The sequence below is a fragment of the Erythrolamprus reginae genome, chromosome 4 (genome assembly GCF_031021105.1).
Source record: "Erythrolamprus reginae isolate rEryReg1 chromosome 4, rEryReg1.hap1, whole genome shotgun sequence".
In the NCBI taxonomy this organism is placed as follows: Eukaryota; Metazoa; Chordata; class Lepidosauria; order Squamata; family Dipsadidae; genus Erythrolamprus; species Erythrolamprus reginae.
The window spans coordinates 25,052,192-25,074,386 of record NC_091953.1 but is presented as its reverse complement, the minus strand read 5'-3'; the positions used below and the strand labels follow the sequence as shown (position 1 = coordinate 25,074,386).

Sequence of the window (22,195 nt, the reverse complement as noted above, 5' to 3'; positions counted from 1 at the left end):
CTTTATCCAGGTCTGTCAGCCAGACAATGTTGCCTGGCGGGGCCTAGAGGGAGGGCCTTCTCTGTGGCGGCTCCAGCCCTTTGGAATCAACTCCCTCCAGAGATTCGTACTGCCCCCACCCTCCTCGCCTTCTGCAAGGTTTGCTGGCAGCGTTGGGACCGTTAAGTGTTACACTTAGCTCTGGCCAATGATTGGAATGTATATGGGGTGAATCTAGATGATTGTTTGAATGAATTGAGGTTTTAGTTTCTTATTTTTAATGCTAAGATTTCTTATATATTGTATTTATTTTTGTTGTGAATCACCTTGAGCTTGCGAAGAAGGGTGACATACAAATCTAATAATGGAATAGAATTCTTTATTGGCCAAGTGTGATTGGACACACAAGGAATTTGTCTTGGTGCATATGCTCTCAGTGTACATAAAAGAAAATGTACATTTGTCAAGAATCATGTGGTACAACACTTAATGATTGTCATAGGGATCAAAAAAGCAATGAAGAAATAATCCATATTAATAAAAATCTTAGGATACAAGCAAGAAGTTACAGTCATACAGTCCTAAGTGGGAGGAAAAGGGTGATAGGAATGATGAGAAAAAACTAGTAGAAATAGAAGTGCAGACTTAGTAAAAAGTTTGACAGTGTTGAGGGAATTATTTGTTTAGCAGAGTGATGGCATTTGGGGGAAAAACTGTTCTTGTGTCTAGTTCTCTTGGTGTGCAGTGTTCTGTAGCGATGTTTTGAGGGTAGAAGTTGAAACAATTTGTGTCCAGGATGTGATGGGTCAGTAAATATTTTCACCGGCCTCTTTTTGACTCGTGCAGTATACAAGTCCTCAACGAAAGGCAGGTTGGCAGCAATTGTTTTTTCTGCAGTTCTGATTCTCCTCTGAACTCTGTGTCGGTCTTGTTGGGTTGCAGAACCAAACCAGACAGTTATAGAGGTGCAGATGACAGACTCAATGATTCCTCTGTAGAACTGTATCAGCGGCTCCTTGGGCAGTTTGAGCTTAAATAAATAATAAATTTCTGACTTTAAAAAAAAACATTTATTAAGCAAAGCAATATATAAAATAGGAGTACTAAAGGGAAAATGCATATTAAGACATGACAAACGTTTAATCTAGACTCTTTTTAAGAAATTGCAAACTAAAATGGAATAAACCTCAAATTGGGAAATTAAGAAGAACATGAGAAAACAGGCGTTACCCCTTACCTCTGCAATGTTATTTGCTGAAAGAAAGACTTTATCCGTGCATTTTTGTCAAGATTAAATGTATTGATGAGATGCCTAGGAAGTTGGAAGAATGCACCCTCTACTGGATACCGTAGCTATTCCCACAGGCATTTGTTACTCTTTATGATTAAAAATACTGTCCTTTAAATATGGGCAGGCACTTAAAATTTCCCAGCAAAATAGACAGGAATGGGACATCTCCCATTATACATTTTCCCAATTTGAAGATATTAATTTCGATCCAAAAGGATGTGAGCCTAAGCACCATCTCCAAATTCACACCCATCTCCCCCCCCCTCCAAATTGGATTGATTATTTATTTATTTATTTATTTATTTATTTATTTATTTATTTATTTATTTATTTATTTATTTATTTATTTATTTATTTATTTATTTATTTATTTATTTATTTATTAGATTTGTATGGCACCCCTCTCCGTAGACTCGGGGTGGCTAACAACAGTAAAAAGACAATATGAACAAATCTAATATTAAAAGTAATGTAAAAAAACCCCAGTTTAAGAAACCAATCATACAGACGGACATACCATGCATACATTTTATAAGCCTAGGGGGAAGGGAATATCTCAATTCCCCCATGTCTGACGACAGAGGTGGGTTTTAAGGAGCTTACGAAAGGCAAGGAGGGTGGGGGCAACTCTGATATCTGGGGCGAGTTGGTTCCAGAGGGTTGGGGCCGCCACAGAGAAGGCTCTTCCCCTGGGTCCCGCCAAACGACATTGTTTAGTCGACGGGACCTGGAGAAGGCCAACTCTGTGGGACCTAACTGGTCGCTGGGATTCGTGCAGCAGATATATTGTATTGTTATACAATCCAAATGGGGAGGGGACGGGACTAATTTTAGATCATAGAGGTTGATTATGGAGAACACAAATATTGTGTATTTGTAAGAAGGTTTGTGGAGGGGCACTTAATTTCCTGAATCTTTGGGGGTGGGGTGGGGGATGATTGTCTTTTAAATGACTGTAAGAGGCTTTTTAAACGAAACATCTGTCAGTATGACTGTGACATTGGTTCACTTGTAAAATGTTTTTTTAAGGAAATTCACTTGCGTTGATATGCTTAATTTTCTCTAATAACAGTTATATTGTGAACAAGTCTAATATATGCAGTTTTAAAAACTATTATCCTTAATGCATTCCTTTAGGTATGAAATCTGTGAAATATATTTTAAAAGGTAGTCTTAGTTTTGTAGGCATGTGTCAATACTAGTAGCTGGATACCCGTGCTTCACTTTGAAACTTTGTGATTGGGCTTGATAAATTGACAATTAAAGTTTGAAAATTAATGAGTAGTTACAATTGGGCTTGATACAATGACACTTAAAGCTTGAAGTTTTATGTAGAATGTGTAAGTCCTTGCATAAGGCAACTGGCAGTTGGAACAGAGTTCTTTTCAAGTGGGGTCTAAACTCCCAGCCTGCAAGCCGGATGAGTCACACGCTGGGCACGCCCATGTCCAGTTTAGCGAAGGGATAGTATCAGAGTGTGTTACTATAAGGCAGCTGGCAGTTGGAACAGAGTTCTTTTCAGGTAGGAAAGGGGAGTAGAATGTCTAAACTCGCAGCCCACAGGCCGGACGAGTCACATACGGGTACAGTTTAGCAAAGGGGTAGTATCAGCATGTTACTATAAGGCAACTAGCAGTTGGAAAAGAGTTCTTTTCAGGTGGTAGGGGGAGTAGAATGTCTAAAAACTCCCAACCCACTTGCCAGATGAGTCACACACTGGGCACACCCACACCCAGTTTAGCAAAGGAGTAGCATCAGAGCGTGTTAATATAAGGTAACTAGCAGTTGGAGCAGAGTTCTTTTCAGGTGGGGAGGGGGAGTAGAATGTCTAACTCCTTAGCATCAGAGTATATTAATATAAATACTAATGATCTGATGGCCATTTCAAAAAATCCTTTCTTAGCAAGCACCTAGAAGCCAAGAGGAACGTACGTGCCAAGTTTCAAGTTTGTAGGCTTTACAGTTCTGGAGATTTCGTGATGAGCGAGAGGTTTTTGGCTTTTATATATACAGATCTAAAAATTGTTGAGCTACAGTTAATGGATGCTGGCAAAGTCTACATGACTATTTGTTCCTCATTGGGATCTTGTATGTGCAGATAATTTGGCTTCCTTCCTTCAGACGTAACCCAAGTTAAATGCGTGCCTAAACTCTTGTTCTTTTCTTTGTAGGACCTCTCACAATGTGTGACTTGCCAAGAGAAGCATATCACAGTGAAGAAGGAGCCCCACGAGTCCCTTGGCATGACAGTAGCAGGAGGGCGAGGCAGCAAAAGTGGGGAATTGCCAATATTTGTTACAAGTGTACAACCTCACGGCTGTTTGGCAAGAGATGGCAGGATCAAAAGAGGTAAAGGCAGAAGGCAGTATTGAGCCGGATGGATGGATGGGTAGGTGGGTGGGTGGGTGGAGGATGGATGGGGTGGGTGGGTGGATGGGTGGGTGGGTGGGTGGAGGGTTGGGTGGATGGATGGATGGATGGATGGGGTGGGGTGGGTGGACGGACGGACGGATGGACCGGCTTCCCCTTTTAGCCTACCAGGCTGATTGAAAAATGCTGACATTGAAGCACAGAAATAACAGACATTATAGTTCTGTCAACCATGATGCAAGCTGCCACATGTCCTCTGCATCTGTACATAAGAGACATCCTGTTGCTAGATAAAGCACAGACAATAGCAGCTTAGTGGTACTCATCTGCAATTGATTAGCCCCTCAACGGGACCTCTTGTTTTACCCAGGTGACGTGTTGATGAATATCAATGGCATTGATCTGACCAATCTGAGTCACAGCGAGGCCGTGGCTATGCTCAAAGCCAGCGCTGCTTCCTCGGTCGTTGCTCTGAAGGCTCTAGAAGTCCAGATTGCAGAAGAGCAGCCCGAGGCAAATGATGAGCAGCCGAGCACCATCAGTGAGAATGAATATGATGCTAGCTGGTCGCCGTCTTGGGTCATGTGGTTAGGACTTCCAAGGTAAGACTGATTTCATCATCTTCTTTACTGTGGCGTAAATGGAGAAATGTATATTATGGCAGTATATTAATGCCAGAAAGTTTTCTTAAATGTAATCACACTCACTCCCCCCCCCCCCAATTATTTTTAATAGATCTATTCCAAACATAACTAAGTCAGGATTTAACTCAGCTGCTTTACCTTAATTCTTAACAGGACACTGTTACATTTCAGACTATACTTGTAGAGAGCTGTGCGGCTTGATGTGGCTTTCTGCAAGTATACATTATTCTCTGGTATTTAAAAGAAGATACAATACCACTGGGCCTCTTCAGATCAAGCATTTACAGTGTGTTCCAATATTAATTAAAAATACTTTGCAGTTTTTTCCCTATACTGTACCACAGTTTTTCCCGCCTGATGACATCATATGTCATCGCCAAACTTTCGTCCGCCTTTAATAAATATGTTTTTAATAAACTTTAATAAATAAACATAGTGAGTAATAATCTAAATGGTTGCTAAGGGAATGGGAAATTGTAATTTACGGGTTTAAAGTGTTAAGGGAAGGCTTGTGATACTGTTCATAGCCAAAAATAGTGTATTTACTTCTGCATCTCTACCTCGCGGAAATTCGACTTTCACGGGCATTCTCGGAACACATCCCTGCGAAAATTGAGGGAACCCTGTATTTTAAAAAGCTTCTTCATTTTGTGAAGTTGCCTCGAACGATAATAAAGCAATCTTTAAAAAATAAGGCTAATAATTTAAACATTCTGCAGACATTTATTTTTTGTTCGTTCATTCATTCATTTGTTTGTTTGTTTTACTTATAGGCCGCCCAACTCCTTCCAGACTCTTAATAATTTATAGTTATTGACTTATAGTTATTGACTTAATAATTTATAAGTTACTGACTTATAATTATTGACTTACCTCCTTGCATCCAGATTCAGCAACTGATTAGCACAAGAAAATAAAATTCTGCCTTTGCCTCTCCTTTTCAATTTGCCTCCTTGCAGCTTTAGTTTCACTTTCATTTTAGCTTGCCTGCAGCCTCAAATCAGCTGAGGGTTGGGAAGCTGATACTCACTTGCTTGGCTTAACAGATTTTGCGCTCTATGCTGCAAGGAGGTAAATTGCTGGGAGGCAGAGGCCAAAAGGTGGTGGTGGTGGCTGGGGCTACATTCGGTATATAAGACACACCCAAGTTTTCACCCTCTTTTTTTGAGATAAAAAGGTGCATCCTATACTCTGAAAAACACGGTATTTGTTAGCGGTCTAACAGATTTGCTTAATATATTTTACAATTCCATTTCCCCCCCCCCTTTTTTTTTCCTCCACAGCTGCCTACATAGTTACCACGACGTTGTGCTAAGAAGGAGCAATCTAGCCAGCTGGGGATTTAGCATTGTTGGTGGCTACGAAGAAAATCACACAAACCAGCCTTTCTTCATTAAAACAATTGTTATAGGAACACCAGCATATTTTGATGGAAGACTCAAGTAAGGGTGTTTTTTTTGGGGTGGGGTGGGGTGTTAATCTGTAATTTTAACAAGATAAGGAATCTATTTAATAATAATAATAATAATAATAATAATAATAATAATAATAATAATAAAGTCACCGGAGCTCACAATTGACACTTCAGATTCATTCTCAAGTCCAGCATTTCTTAACCTTGGTAGCGTTAAGATGTATGGACATCAACATCCCAAATCGTTGAAGTCCACACATCTTAAAGTTGTCAGGGTTGAGAAACACCGCTCAAGACAATATGAAATGCGTGTACTTTGTGTGTTAGAAGCAACTCTTTGTAAAGTACAGTTCCTGATGCACTGAGCAGGGAATCTGATTGACAGTTCATCTTCTCCTTACAACTGGCATTAATGGCCCTTCAGAGTTGTGATGGACTTTTAAAAAGCGACATATGACCCATCCTCAGAGTTATGACTGCTGTCCTTTCTTACAGTCACATGATCACAGTTGGGGGGCTGGCAACCTAGTTGCCTTTACAACCAATTGTTGTGTCCCATGGTCATGTGACCGTGGTCATGTGACTCTTTTTTGCAGCTTTCCAGTAGAAAGGGAAGGACAGAAGTTGTCTACCTAGTTGAGTTCCCCAATAGCTTTTTTTTTTTTTTTAAAGAAGGGAATGAACCAATTCTCTTTCCAAATTGGCAGGACCATGCCTTCACTCCCATCACCAAATGCTAACTGCATGTTATGTTCTGGGAAGGTTTGAGATCCAAGCTTAATAGTCTGAAAATCCTATACACTTTCTGAGAAATAACAGGATCAAATTCCTCCTAGATAACCCAAGACAGACTTAGGCTCATTTACCTTCATAGCCCCTGCCTCAAGGCTAGAGTCTTAACTTTTAGCAAATACAGTGGTACCTCATCATACGAACTTAATTGGTTCCAGGAGGAGGTTCGTAAGGTGAAAAGTTCGTAAGATGAAACAATGTTTCCCATAGGAATCAATGTAAAAGCAAATAATGCGTGCAAATCCTTCAGGAAAATCCCAAACTTTAGAAGGGAGGCGAACAGAGGGCAGGGAGGAGCAGCTAAAGGGGGCGGGTGGAAGAAGCAAGGCTAGGCTAAAGGGTGAGTGGGAAGGAAGAAAGGCAAGGGGGGCGCCCCTCCCTTTTCTTTCTTCAAAAGACACCATTTCAGTGCCTGTGCAAGCAGGTTGTTCTCTGCAAAAAATTTCCTCCCCCAAGCTGCCCTTCCCTCCTCCCTTTACTTTCTTAAAAAGACACCCTTTCAGTTCCTTTGCAAGCAAGTTGTTCTCTGCAAAATGTTTCCTCCCCCAAGCTGCCCCTCCCTCCTCCCTTTTCTTTCTTAAAAAGACACCCTTTCAGTTCCTTTGCAAGCACGTTGTTCTCTGCAAAAATTTTCCTCCCCCAAGCTGCCCCTCCCTCCTCCCTTTTCTTTCTTAAAAAGACACCCTTTCAGTTCCTTTGCAAGCAAGTTGTTCTCTGCAAAATGTTTCCTCCCCCAAGCTGCCCCTCCCTCCTCCCTTTTCTTTCTTAAAAAGACACCCTTTCAGTTCCTTTGCAAGCACGTTGTTCTCTGCAAAATGTTTCCTACTCCAAGCAGCCCCTCCCTTTTCTTTCTTCAAAAAAGGGGGAAAAAAGAAACCCCTTCATCCCAGCAGCAGCTGCTTGGGTTCGTAAGGTGAAAATAGTTCGGAAGAAGAGACAAAAAAATCTTAAACACCAGGTTCGTATCTTGAAAAGTTCGTTAGAAGAGGCGTTCGTAAGATGAGGTACCACCGTACTTTTAACTAACAGATACCTAGTATAATTCTCATAGCAGCCTTGCCTGGTGAATTTCTGACTCCAGATTCCTCAGGAAGATGTGGGTTATTTTCCCAATTCGATATCCTTCGGATGTCTGCCACAAGCCAAGAATCCATTACCCACCAAATCACTCCCCCCCCCCCCAATTTTAAATGCTACACTGAACATTTTCACTTTTCTGCCTTTCCAGATATTTTCCACAGCTATGATGTTTATTGAATTAACTATAAATTGTTCCATTAACTGCAGTGTTCTCAATTAATCAGGCAGTAGAAATTAAACATTCCAAATCATTACAATTCAATTGTCACTTTTTTAAAATTGGAATTATCAGCATCGTCTTCAAAGAGGCCCACTCTTCTGCGGTCGAGATAATTAGTGGGAGATTGTACTTGCTGTATTTAATGTAAACAAAATGCTTTCTTCTTTGGAACAACTGGGGTTTTTTTTGCAAGTACAGTGGTACCTCTGCTTAAGAACTTAATTCGTTCAGTGATCAGGTTCTTAAGTAGAAACGTTCTTAAGTAGAAGCAATTTTTCCCATAGGAATCAATGTAAAAGCAAATAATGCGTGCAAACCCATTAGGAAAAGAATAAAAGCTCAGAATCTGGGTGGTGGGAGGAGGAGGAGGAAGAAGAAGAGGAGGAGGAGGAGGAGAGTCGCTGCCGAAGGAAGAAGGTGAGGGGAATTTTAAAAAATCCAAAACTTTAAGGTTTAAAAAAAAAGAGGGACTCTAAGGCAGCGAGGAGGAGCACATGCCTCCAATATACCCAGCAGGAGGCTGCCTCCCATACACTGGCTGCTGCTGCTAGTACCTGCTTCCTCTTCCTTCCCATGCTGAAGGGCTCCCCTCTCCTCTTGCTCGGTCGCTTTGTAGCTGGCGCCTTTCCTTTGCTGTGCTGCCCAGAGTGAAGGGAGTGTTTCTTTTCTCTAGGTTCTAGCAGAGGTTTATTCCCTGTCCAAGCTTCCAGAGAAAGGAAAATGCTTTGTTCGCTCTGGACTGCCAAAGCCTCCTTAAGCGCCCCCAAAAGGCTCCTCTGGCAGCCCAGATGGCCGGGAGTAAAGGGGGAGTGGCAGGAAACTGGCCAGGTCTTTGCGCCGCTCTCAAATTTCCTGGGAAATTTTTCCGGGCTCGGGTTCTTAAGTAGAAAATTATTCTTAAGTAGAGGTAAAACAAACTTGAACATCTGGTTCTTATCTAGAAAAGTTCTTAAGTAGAGGCGTTCTTAAGTAGAGGCACCACTTAGGAACCTCTACTTAACACATCCTTTGCAACTAAAATGCTGTCAAGTTAAGTCTTCCATCGTACCCAATATTGGGTTCCTTACTGGTATGGGGCACACTGCACACTGGTAATAAAAATGGCGATGCGCGCCTAGTTCCGGGTGACCAGCGGGTGGGTGTGCCCCAGCGAGATTTTGCTTCTGTGCATGCACAGGAAGCAAAATCTCGCGAGAGGATGCGTGAGAAAGATTTTGGCGGGTTTTTTGCTTCTGTATATGCACGGAAGCAAAACGTCGCTGAAATGTCGTGCGCGAGCGCATCCTCTTGCAACATTTTGCTTCCTGCACATGCACAGAAGCGCAATTTCACCAGGACGTGCGCATGCGCACACCAGTCATCTAGATATGTGCGCGCATCACACCTATAGCGGCAGTAAGTAGGAACCCCCGCCTGATTGTATCTACACAGAGGTGTCTAAGGATCGGTCGTGCAAATTCAGGGCATTTCCTGCAGTAGGTGAAGCTGTGCAACTTACTAACCTTCATTGTTTCTCTCCTTAGATGTGGTGATATGATTGTTGCTGTCAATGGACTATCCACCATGGGCATGAGCCATTCGGCGCTGGTTCCTATGTTAAAGGAACAGAGAAATAAAGTAACATTAACTGTGATCTGCTGGCCAGGAAGTCTTGTATAGCGTGCAAAGAACATATACATTGGTTGAAGCAGCTTTTTTTTTTTTTAAATAGCTGGCTCGACTTTTTTCAAGCAAAGCTGTGGATTTTTTTCCCTTTTCTACTAATGCAGCTGGTAATAAGCTGGGCCAAACAATTGCTACCTTCATATTTGACAAATGTGTGTAAACAGGGGCTGCGCGGGAAAGGAAGATTTCTAACTGTGCCGTGTTGTTCTTCCCATCCTAAAGTGGCCATTTCTATCAGGTTTTGTTTATTATTATTTTGTTTTATTTCCCATCATTATGTCATTGCAGTATCCATGTGCATAGACATCCGTTTCTTGGGTGGCTTAAGGAGGTCAGCCTATTTCAGCAATTGTAGTGGGGTCAGGATTACATCTAGCCTGGGTGCCAACATGCTGGCATGTTAGCCACCTGCTTGGCCTATCTCTGCACTGATGCAAATGTATAACCTGAAAACAGCAGGCTAGTGGCAAATGACACATAAGGCCTTCTACGTAAGAGATAGCTATCCTGTAAGGTGCTTCCTATTTAGGTTTTCAGCTTTGCTCACGGAAGGCACACCTGAAAACCTCTGTTTCAGTTGTTAAAATATGTTGCTGCGTTACAACAAGATTAAGGTCTACATATTCTCCCACCCACCCCTCTACATTTCAGTATTCTTCTGTTTATATGAGAGCCTGAGCAATTCTTTGTGCTGTGACTGGCACATCGAAGCTGAAGGAAGTAATTCCATGTAGCACGTGCTCCATATCAGAGGTCTTCAAACGTGGCAACTTGAAGACTCGTGGACTTCAGCATAGCTGGCTGGAGAATTCTGGGAGCGGAGGTCCACAAGTCTTAAAAGTTGCTAAGTTTGAAGAGTCTTAACCCACAAGAAGGTTCCATTGTCCCAAGGTTACAGTTGGTTTTCTATTATCAAATGCATTGGGCAGTAGGACATGGTGGAAAGAAAGAAAGAAAGAAAGAAAGGAAAGAAAGAAAGAAAGAAAAGAAGGACAGAAAGAAAGAAAGGAAGAAAGAAAGAAAGAAAGAAAAGACATAAAGAAAGAAAGAAAGGAAAGAAGGAAGGAAAGACAGACAAAGAAAAGAGAAAGGAAGGAAGGAAGGAAAGACAGAAAGAAAGGAAAGAAGGAAGGAAGGAAAGAAAGAAAAGAAAGAGAAAATGATTGTCACCCATCTCCCAACAAACATTTATGGCATTGTAATTATAATGTACCAATTTGTCTCTGGCGACGTGTAATCAGCAAGCCCACGTTTCATAAGAAGCATGACAGTAACTTGCAAGAACCCCTGGTAGCCTAAATAGTTGCCCCAAGGCTGAAACTGCAATCAGTATTATTATCTAAGGCATGCACTGATGCATGACCAACCTATGAAAGCAGCGTCAGACGCAGAGCAGTGCTTTGCTTATAGGCAGGTATCTTTTGTGATAATTCCAAATCCTGTAATCTGAATAAATTATGAGAACTTGCCATCATGTCTGCATTTTCTGTTTTGCATAATTTATCCCTCCATCAAGTCTTCATTGTGTATTTTGCATCATCATTGGACAAGGTGGAGCTTCTTTCCACAGAAACCTTGGCTCACCCATTCCCCAACTTTCAAGATTCATAAAATAACAGGGCAGACCCTGGAGTCTTTTAGGCTAAACTAGAATGAATAATCAACCATTGTTTGAGAAGCGCTAGAGATGGAGCACTCATAACTCCAGGAATCAAGTCATAGTCAGGATATTATTCCTAATTTTTAATGTGGATCTCTCTTTAGGAAGCTTCCTGCTTTAAGGTCTTGTTTGATCCTCTGGCACTACTAGGAATAAATATACGTCCACTTCCATATAGTAGCCCTTCTGGCATTGTAAACTTTTGTCACTCCCTTTAGCCTTATCTTCTTTAGGATAAACATCCCCCGTCCTTGCCCGTTGTTCTTAATAGAACTTAATAGCCGAACCCCTCATCATCTCTTGTACTTTGCTGCCTTCTTTCCAATTCCAGTACTGTGGCAGTCCGATCCCAGATATATTATTCTAGTTGTAATCTGATTAGGCCAGTGCATGATATAACAGTCACTTCCCATAATCTCAAGATTATATCTCTGTTGACGCAGCCTAAGGTGGCATTGGTTCTTTGGGCAATTGGCTCTTACTTAACCTGTGGTCTACCAGGACACCCAGATCCTTCTCACCAAAACCACTTTCAAAACAAATACCACCGGTATTATACTTGTGCATCTGGGGGGGGGGGGTTGTCCTTAATTACAGAACCTTACATTTCTGACCATTGAAGTGAATTTCATTGAAAGGGCTCAATATACAAATAAATGCCCTTTAAACCTTGAGCTGGTTTTCTAATGCATTAACAATCTCTCCTCTCTGCTTCGTGTCATCTGCAAATCTATAGCTTGCCTAAGTCATTTATAACAATGCTGAAGAATGCTAGGTCCAGAATAGAAAAGATCCCCTTGGTCTACTAAGGACCATGAATTGAGTACTATTGTTCAATCAATCTGATAATAGGACCGTCCATTCCAGAACAGTTCTGGTTTATGTTTAAAACAAAAAAGCAATGGTCAACTTTATCAGACTGGGGAGCTTTGAACCAAATACAGTGATACCTCGTCTTACAAACGCCTCATCATACAAACTTTTCAAGATACAAACCCGGGGTTTAAGATTTTTTTGCCTCTTCTTACAAACTATTTTCACCTTACAAACCCACCGCCGCCACTGGGATGCCCCACCTCCGGACTTCCGTTGCCAGCGAAGCACCCGTTTTTGCACTGCTGGGATTCCCCTGAGGCTCCCCTCCATGGGAAACCCCATCTCCGGACTTCCGTTGCCAGCGAAGCACTCGTTTTTGCGATGCTGGGATTCCCCTGAGGCTCCCCTCCATGGGAAACCCCACCTCCGGACTTCTGTTGCCAGCGAAGCACCCGTTTTTGTGCTGCTGGGATTCCCCTGAGGCTCCCCTCCATGGGAAACCCCACGTCCGGACTTCCGTTGCCAGCGAAGCACCCGTTTTTGCGCTGCTGGGATTCCCCTGAGGCTCCCCTCCATGGGAAACCCCACCTTCGGACTTCCGTTGCCAGCGAAGCACTCGTTTTTGCGATGCTGGGATTCCCCAGCAGCATCGCAAAAACACAGAAGTTCAGAGGTGGGGTTTCCCATGGAGGGGAGCCTCAGGGAAATCCCAGCAGCGCAAACACGGGCGCTTCAGCTGGCAAAAGGGTTGAATTTTGGGCTTGCACGCATTCATCTCTTTTCCATTGATTCCTATGGAAAACATTGTTTCGTCTTACAAACTTTTCACCTTAAGAACCTCGTCCCGGAACCAATTAAGTTTGTAAGACAAGGTATCACTGTATATTTCTTTTACCATAAGATCCAGATTTTTTAAAAGTCAAAGATAGTAGAGATAAATGAAAGTGAAGGTACGGAATGTATATTGACACTTCATGAAGTGTATACAATTGTTAAAGTAGATACAATATAAATTCTTACTTTAATGGCTTTAATGAAAATCTGCCATTTATATACACTGCTCAAAAAAATAAAAGGAACACTCAAAGAACACATCCTAGATCTGAATGAATGAGATATTCTCATTGAATACTTTGTTCCGTACAAAGTTGAATGTGCACAACAGCATGTGAAATTGATTGTCAACCAGTATTTCTTCCTAAGTGGACAGTTTGATTTACTTGGAGTTATATTGTGTAGTTTGAGTGTTCCCTTTCTTTTTTTGAGCAGTATAAATAACTTTATTTGCCTATTACAGTCCTTGGAAAAGGTTGCAATAGGTCTTGCCAGTCCTCTCTTTCACTAAGGAGATTTAATAGCAGAAACTGAGATAATTAAGCTGTATGTTTTGTAGACTTCATAGTCCCTTTCAAAAAAGCAAAAATTTATGTGCACCTCAATATTCCTAATCCCTACAAAATGTATTTGAACTTCTTTCCATCCCGACTGTATTCCCGAGTAGGACCAAAGCCTACTTTAAAATAATAATGAACGGCAATAATTGGATTATTTTTTGAATATGTCATGTGTAAAGGGGGTTGTACCCTTCAATAAATTGTAATGTGGGTATGAAAACAGTGCTGGCAACGGTAACAAAAATTAATTGGGGTTGACATTAGTTTGATCTGCAATATTAACCTGCATTGATAATTGCTGTCCAAAGTGAATGTTTTGCTATGTAAAAAAAAATGTTTTTCTAAAAACCATTTTTACACTTTATACTGCAGCTAATTGTAGCTTTTCTTGTGTGTCTTATATGCAAAAACTGAGAAATAATTTAGAAAAGGGGAAAAAGTATTACTAGGTGTGCTGTGTTGTGATTTCAGGAAGTTTAATGGGGAGAAGGAACCTGACACCCATAATTGGGAGAAATAATGGTATTTTCCCCTTGTTGTTTTGTCTCCTGATAAAAGCCCAGTTGCCTTTACCTAAAATGCTGAAAACAACCTATGTTGTTTACGGAGTCGTTTCCTTAATTATTTACCTTCTCTGAGCTGAGGACAGCTAGTTTGTTTTATACACAGATTCACACTTACATTCTAAGACAAACCTCTACTGTACGTAGGTAGTTGAACAATATGGACATCATTTTGTAAAGCACTCAACGTTGGCTTTCAAATGAATCGAGATTTCCTCTGCAAAAGTCATTTGGCCAACTTGAAACTAGTTTAATTCATAATGGTTGAGTACGTTTAGAATGATCTGTGTATTATAATGCTAGTATTACTTATCTGAGAATGTATTTTACTCTTACATCTATCTAATATGGGCATGCGTTTTTCCTGTCTCCCTTCAACTCCCATGTATGAAATAATATGGCATGTCTTTTTGAGTTCTTTGCTCTAAAGAAAGCAGTAAGACTTTGATTTTTTTTAAAAAAACCAACACAACAAATATGATTTTACTTCTGTCCTGTGCAATGCAAAATCTTACGCTTTCAGACTGTATATCCATACATTATTACTGTGTTTAATAATATCCATCAAGGATGGGGATTTATTCAGCCCAGTCAGAACCACAGTGAAAATTCACATTTGTAAACGGGCCAAAGTCCAAAGAACTTCTTGGGGTTCCGTAGGGCAGTGTTTCCCAACCTTGGCAACTTGAAGCTATTTGGACTTCAACTCCCAGAATTCCCCAGCCAGCATTCGCTGGCTGGGGAATTCTGGGAGTTGAAGTTTGTTGTGGTTGGCTCTGGCCCAGCTCCTGCCCCAGGGAATGGGGAGGTAGATGCAGGGGAAACTTCAACATGTCACAGGCCTGTGTTATTGCCAACAGAATCAGATCAGGGTTTAGTTTCCTTGGACGAAGAAGAAGGTGGGAGTGACTCGGCAGGGGAGGGCTTGGCACACAGCCAAGGCAGTCAATCTCCCTTATCTTCCCTTGATTCAGATGATGACATTTTGGATCCACGCATGCGCAGAATTATGCGTAGAAGAGACCAAGTAAGAACATATTACAGGAAATAAGGGAGGCCACCTGTGTTTGGGTGGGGCTCCAGTAATTAGGGCTGCTGCTATAAATAGTGGCATGTGGGTTTGGCCATTGTGGAAGAATATCTGTTGCAGTTTCGTCAGGAATCTTGTGTGCTGGACTTGGTTGCTTTTTCACGCCTTTGAAACCAAAGCAGAGCAGCATGTGTGTGTGTCTCCCTTCGTTGGAAGAAGAAGGGGTGTGAGGTTTCTCCACAGCTGCTGGCTAAGTACTTAACGACGGCTTAAGGGACATTGTACAGACTACAGGGCTGTTTTGGGAAGAGTGCTCTTTGCAATACAAAAAGAGTGCTTAGTTCATTTTGGCTTTTGTGATAAAGAACATTGTTTTGAAATTTTCAAACGTGTGTGCGTCTGAAATTTGTATCCTTGAATTTTCGGGAGGCTCCTATCAGAGAGCCCAGAGAACAGTGTCCAGATATCTTCACGTTGCCAAGGTTGGGAAACACTGCCATAGGGAATGTTGTATCTTCATGAATTTTTTTTTCTAACTAATGCTATGTTGCATGTTGCTTTTGGAATTCTCTGTTTCAAAAGCAATTGATGTGATACGTAGGAAGAGGGACTGCCGTTGCAAAACTTTTCACTTCTAGTAGGTCATTGCTACCATGGGTGTAGCCTTCCATATTTCCTGTAATAAAATGCCCCACCTTCGCAAAGAATCCTATTGTCAAATCCCTTGAAAATGGGATACACTTCAGGGCCCAGTAGCCACAGCAGTCAGGATTATGAAGAGAGAAATATGGCTGTGGATAAGAGGATATCACTGTAAAACTGACAGCTGGCATGATGAAGTCAGTGTTGTACCATCATTATGGACACATTCAAGATAGAAAGATTGAAGGTTAAGCCTTAATGTTTGTACAATAATAAGCAACTATTTTCCCTGGTGGGATATAATTTTTCGGCTTTAACCTTGTAAACAAAGCTTTGCATTTTATTGCAAGTGACCTCAAAGGCTGATGAGGAACATAATTTTCCTGTATTTAGCACCTGCCATTTGAAATTAGGCCATTGCACCGAATGCTCAGGCAAAAACCATTATTTTGTGTAGTGGCAAAGAGTACCATAGACTTTGTGCTAGGATTTTGTACTATCAATTACCATGGAAGCTGGTACCAGGTGGATTCTCTTATCCTTGCCCTATTTTATTTTATTTTTTTACATATTTCCTTATTCTTCTCATGTATATCATTGGGTTGGTTCTTTAGTGCCTTCTGTCTTAAACTATACCATACAGTGAATTCCAGTGCTGTGGTATTAACTGAAGGATGAGAGAAAAATAAAAATGAGTTTTCCTTTTGCAGCGGTGTATGGTCTTTTGTAATGTTCTTCTCACTGGTGAGCTAAGTCTACTTGAACCTTCAAGTGTATCTCAGTTCTTTAATACCCTGTTTCCCCGATTGTAAGACATATCGGGGGTTTCAGGGGGGTCGGCTAATATAAGCCGTACCCCGAAAGTAAGACATATGTCTTACTTTCGGGGAAACACGGGGGTATTGCCGCCTCCCTCTCATCTAGCTGCGCGCCGCCTCCTGCCCACGTCCGCACCGTCCCCCTCTCCATACGTCGCCGCGTCTGCCACCTCCCTCTCATCTTAATGAGCGCCGCCTCCTGCCCACTTCCGCGCCGCCCCCCTCTCCATATGTCACCGCGCCGTCCCCCTCTCCATACGTCACCGCGCCGTCCCCTGCACTTGTCACTGCCGCCTCCTGCTTAAAATACGGTAATGCACACAGTATTAATCATACATCAGTAAAACATACACACTGGCATACTGGGGTATCATCTGCTGTTTTGTGGTGAATACAATACTGTTCAGGTTGTTAATAAATGTTAATTTTATGGTTAAAACAAAAAATTTGACAATTTTTTTTCCACTATAAGACATACCCCGAAAGTAAGACATAGTGGGGCTTTTGGGGATAAAAAGAAAGTAAGACATTGTCTTACTTTCGGGGAAACACGGTATAATCATGAATGTATGTGTGTGTGTGTTTTTCTGTCGAATCACCCTGGTACACCCAAATATGGGAGGAGGTTAATGCTTCCTTTTGCCTCTCGCACCAACCCAGGGCCATTTCCAAGGCAGTTAATTAATTTATTCATAGCCGACAAACTATATTCTGTATGTGTCACATGTTTTTGCTGAATTTCAAAATTAAGGGAGACCAGTGAGGATATGGCTAGCTGATGGGGCCAGAACAAGGCCTAAATAGATCTATCCTAGTCTGCCTTAATTTTCAAATTCAGCAAACACTTAAACACAATATAACTCCAAGTAAATCAAACTTCTGTGAAATCAAACCGTCCACTTAGAAACAACACTGATTGACAATTTCATTCGGGTTTCTTCCTGCGGAGAGGGGCGGCATACAAATATTATTATTATTATTATTATTATTATTATTATTATTATTATTATTATTATTATTACATGGGTAGAAACCCAAATATACCAAGACCTACATACCTGTACCCATGAAAATCTACAAAAACATATATATATATATACCGTGGTACCTCTACTTAGGAACTTAGTTCATTCCATGACCAGGTAAGTAGAAAAGTTTGTAACAAGAAGCAATTTTTCCCATAGGAATCAATGCAAAAGCAAATAATGTGTGCGATTGGGGAAACCACAGGGAGGTTGGAGGCCCTGTTTCCTCCCAGGAGATTCCTAGAGAGGCCCCATGGAAGCTTCTCCCCGCCTTTTCCAGCCCTGTTTTCTCCCAGGAGATTCCTAGTGAGGCCCCACGGAGGCTTCTCCCCACCTTTTCCAGCTCTGTTTTCTCCCAGGAGGTTCCTAGAGAGGCCCCACAAAGGCTTCTCCCTGCCTTTTCCAGTTACAGTTTCGAAGGCTCAAGTTTGTAAGTGGAAAATGGGTCTTGAGAAGAGGCAAAAAAAATCTTGAACACCCGGTTCTTATCTTAAAAAAGTTCTTAAGTAGAGGCATTCTTAGGTAGAGGTACCACTGCATATACATTTGGGCAGGGGGAAGGGGAAATAGTTAGACTTCTTAAGTTTTAATCATCCTCTTTATACACACACACACATGGACATGGGCACACTTTGTTGCAAATCTCAGGATTATTCCCAGTTTGCTGAATCCCTCCCTTGTGCATCAATGGTGCCGATTTAACTATAGAAGGATCCAGATAGCATTACATTAATACGCATTATGTTAAGAGCTAAATTAAATACATCTCTTTACTGGGGGGGGGGGAGGAATCCAGAACTGATTTAAAAGTAAGCTCCTTGATTTACCAACTTAGACACTCAGTTCTGAAAGTTGTACAGCTTTTAATCAAAGCACATGCCTGTTAAGACGTTGTGGGATTTGGAACGGAGATTATTCGGCACAATTTAAGGGATGTGAAGCTTATGGATGTTTTGTGCATTACTTTGTGCACTTGATTTCAGTAGAAGGCAAGAGTGCAGGTTTTTAGTATACATCACATGCATTCAACATACAGTACTATAAAAACACGGAAGATTGACAGCAGAAAAAGACCTCGTGGTCCTTCTAGTCTGCCTTTATGCTATTTCCTGTATTTTATCTTAGGATGCATATATGTTTATCGCAGGCATGTTTAAATTCAGTTACTGTGGATTTCCCAACCACATCTGCTGGAAGTTTGTTCCAACCATCTACTACTCTTTCAGTAAAAGAATATTTTCTCACGTTGCTTCTGATCTTTCCCCCAACTAACCTCAGATTGTGCCCCCTTGTTCTTGTGTTCACTTTCCTATCAAAAACACTTCCCTCCTGAACCTTATTTAACCCTTTAACATATTTAAATGTTTTGATCATGTCCCCACTTTCCCTTCTGTCCTCCACACTATACAGATTAATTTATATTTATATATATATATTTATATTTGTCACATGTTTTTTTGCTGAATTTGAAAATTAAGGGAGACTAGGATAGATTTATTTCGGCCTTATTTTGGCCTCATCAGCTAGCCATACCCACTGGGACTTGAACCTACAACCTTTGCCTTGTAAGACAGAGAATTATCCTCTAGGCTACAGTATCCAATCCCTTCATATTTATATATTTATATTTATATATTTACATTGATTTATATTTTTGATGTTTCTACTGTCATCAGCTAAATGTATTTTGCATACCTAGGACATTGAAGCAGCATATGAAAAAATTCTCCACAGATTGTGATCCATAGATTGGAAAGATAATGTTTAGAATCAAATCAAATTTAAGATATATTTGTCTTTCCCCACTGCTAAGTTGAAACACTGCCTACCTATCAACAGAAAATGAAACAGGTGTGAACACTGCTACCCTCATTGTCAGTTCCTAGCTGCCTCTATTGTCTAAATTTCAGGTCACTGCAGTACTCCATATTCCTTCCAAGATCCTGGGTTATGATGCTGGGCTGGCCTTGGAGAATATTGGGATAAGGAGGACAATATCACTTCCCACTTAATGATGAGTTAAGTCTATCTCACTCAAGGGCTACTGGACAAGATGAAGCCAACATTATGGACACATGGCAGACAAAAATTTCAAGGATATGTTTGTCACATGATTACTGAAAGTAGGGGGGAAATATTAGTTTAAGGTTTAGCAGATTTATGGTCAACTAACAAGACTTGTAGACCAAACAGACCAAGCACATTGCTTTTACTTGACACTGCTATTTGTTTAGCTACCTTTCCTGTTCTGCTGGGCTCTCTGGTATGAGCCTCCCGAAAATTCAAGGGTACAAATTTCAGACACACACACATTTGAAAATTCAAAACAATGTCCTTTATCACAAAATTCAAAAGAAACAAAGCACCCTTTTTGTATTGCAAAGAGCACTCGTCCCAAAACAACCTTGTAGGCTGTACATTTCCCTTAATCAGTCCCTAAGTACTTATCTAGCAGCTGTGAAGGAACATCACAGCCCTCCTTCCAACGAAGTGTGACACACACACTTTGCACTGCTTTGGTTTCAAAGGCGTGAAAAATCAATAAAGTCTGGAAACAGCAAGGCACCGTCCTGAAGAACTGCGATCAGATAATCTTCCATAACGGCCAAACCAACACGCTGCTGATACTAATTACTAGAGCCCCACCCAAATACAGGTGGCCTCCTGTAATATGTCCTCAATTGGTCTCTTCTACGCATAATTCTGCGCCTGCATGGGTCCAAGACTTCCGCATCCGAATCGACCAAAGATAATGGAGATTGACTTCCTGGGCTGTGTGCCAAACCCCCCTCTTCCAAGTCACCCCCACCTTCTTCTTCGTCCAAGGAAACTGCACTACCTGCCTCTATCGGCAATAAAACAGGCCTATAACATGCTGATGTTTCCCCTGCATCCACCTACACATTCCTTGGGGCAAAAGCTGGGCCAGAGCCAACCACAACATTTCCTAAGTTTATAAATAGATGCAAGAGAAAAAAGAACAGAAACTCTTGCTTTTCTCCCTACTACTAGGCAACAACAAGGATTATGTTATGTTATATCTGGTGCAACTGGAACAATCTAGAACTGAACACACTCAAAACCGTAGACATGTGGTAGAGTTTAGGAGAAACCCTCCCATCCTGCCAACTCTCACAATAATAGATAACACAGTATCAACAGTAGAGACCTTCAAATTTCTATGTTATCACTATCATTTCTCAAGACCTAAAATGATCACCCAACATCAAAAACTTCATCAAAAAGCACAACAAAGAATGTTCTTTCTGCGCCAACTCAGGAAGCTCAAACTGCCCAAGGAGCTGCTGATACAGTTCCACAGAGGAATCATTGAGTCTGTCATCTGCACCTCTATAATTGTCTGGTTTGGTTCTGCAACCCAACAAGACCGACACAGACTTCAGAGGAGAATCAGAACTGCAGAAAAAACAATTACTGCCAACCTGCCTTCCACTGAGGACCTGTATACTGCACGAGTCAAAAAGAGGGCGGGGAAAATATTTACTGGCCCCTCGCATCCCGGACATAAACAGTTTTAACTCCTACCCTCAAAATGTTGCTACACAACACTGCACAACAAGACAACTAGACACAAAAACGTTTTTTCCCCAAACATCATCACTCTGCTAAACAAATAATTCCCTCGACCCTGTCAAACTATTTACTAAGTCTGCACTACTATTACTACTAGTTTTTTCTCATCATTCCTATCATCCATTTCCTCCCACTTAGGACTATATGACTGTAACTTGTTGCTTGTTTCATTAAGATTTTTATTAATATGGATTGCTTCCTCGTTGCTTATTTGACCCTTATGACAATCATTAAGTGTTGTACCTCATGATTCTTGACAAATGTATATTTTCTTTTATGTATATTGAGAGCATATGCACCAAAGACAAATTCCTTGTGTGTCCAATCACACTTTGCCAATAAAGAATTCTATTCTATTCTATTCCTGACAAAAGGAGACAACAGTAAGTACTAGAAGTTCATCAGTCAAAGCAGGGAGGATGAAGGTCTTCCTTGGATATAGATGGACCACTAATTGCATGCAGAGGTCTCAGCAGAGTGTGGTAAAAAAAGTGAAGACAGTATCTACAATAATGAGATCAAATCTCCGCTGTTTTTTAAAATGTGTGCTGCACATGAAAAAGAAGCAGTGTTTCAAACTCACCATCATAGCTGCTATATTGACATTTTAAAATCTTCCCTTGCTGATACTTCTTGATGCCATGAATTCTGAGTAACAGGCCCAAAGAAATGACAAAATATGCAAATACATGAATCTTTAATCCAAATGATAATGATGAAAATGTTTGCAGATCTAATCACTTGTTTTTAAACGTGTGTGGATGAACATAAAGACACTGGTTTGAAAGACTGGAGACTTAGATCATAGTAAGTGAAGTTCTTTACATTTGAGTTTTACGGAGGCTTTCATAATTATGTGCCTTCTGATTATTCCAGATGAAATTCTGACCATGCCCTTCTAAAAATGCCTCAGATTAAAAGCTTTTACGAACTCTTTAGGCCATGGGCCTGCAATTATAGAAAATGAACTGCATTTTAGCTTTCCATTGAAATTAATAACAGCACTTCTCCAATTGACTCAGTCAGTAGTTAATGGAATAAACTCCATATTTCACTACAATATGGTTTTAAAGCCATTTGAGGTAGGTTCTGTGTTTCAAATGGGATAATAATTCACGCAGTACAACCCCTTCTGTGGGGCAGATGTTACAAAACCCAAAACGTGTCCTGATTTTAAGATGTAGTGGCTCAACAATAG

General features: G+C 41.0%; 1 protein-coding gene across 3 annotated transcripts in view; it reads left to right on the top strand.

The window, feature by feature from the left end:
- LNX2 (ligand of numb-protein X 2) overlaps window positions 1–10,539 on the top strand; it is a 126,732-nt gene extending 116,193 nt beyond the window's left edge. For all 3 annotated transcript variants that reach the window (XM_070749842.1, XM_070749841.1, XM_070749843.1), the window contains exons 7-10: window positions 3,442–3,619; window positions 4,011–4,242; window positions 5,568–5,726; window positions 9,314–10,539. In XM_070749842.1, the coding sequence (XP_070605943.1) occupies window positions 3,442–3,619; window positions 4,011–4,242; window positions 5,568–5,726; window positions 9,314–9,449 (705 nt within the window). In that variant the 3' untranslated portion in view covers window positions 9,450–10,539. The remainder of the gene's footprint in view (window positions 1–3,441; window positions 3,620–4,010; window positions 4,243–5,567; window positions 5,727–9,313) is intronic.
- The last annotated feature ends 11,656 nt before the right edge of the window (window positions 10,540–22,195 follow it).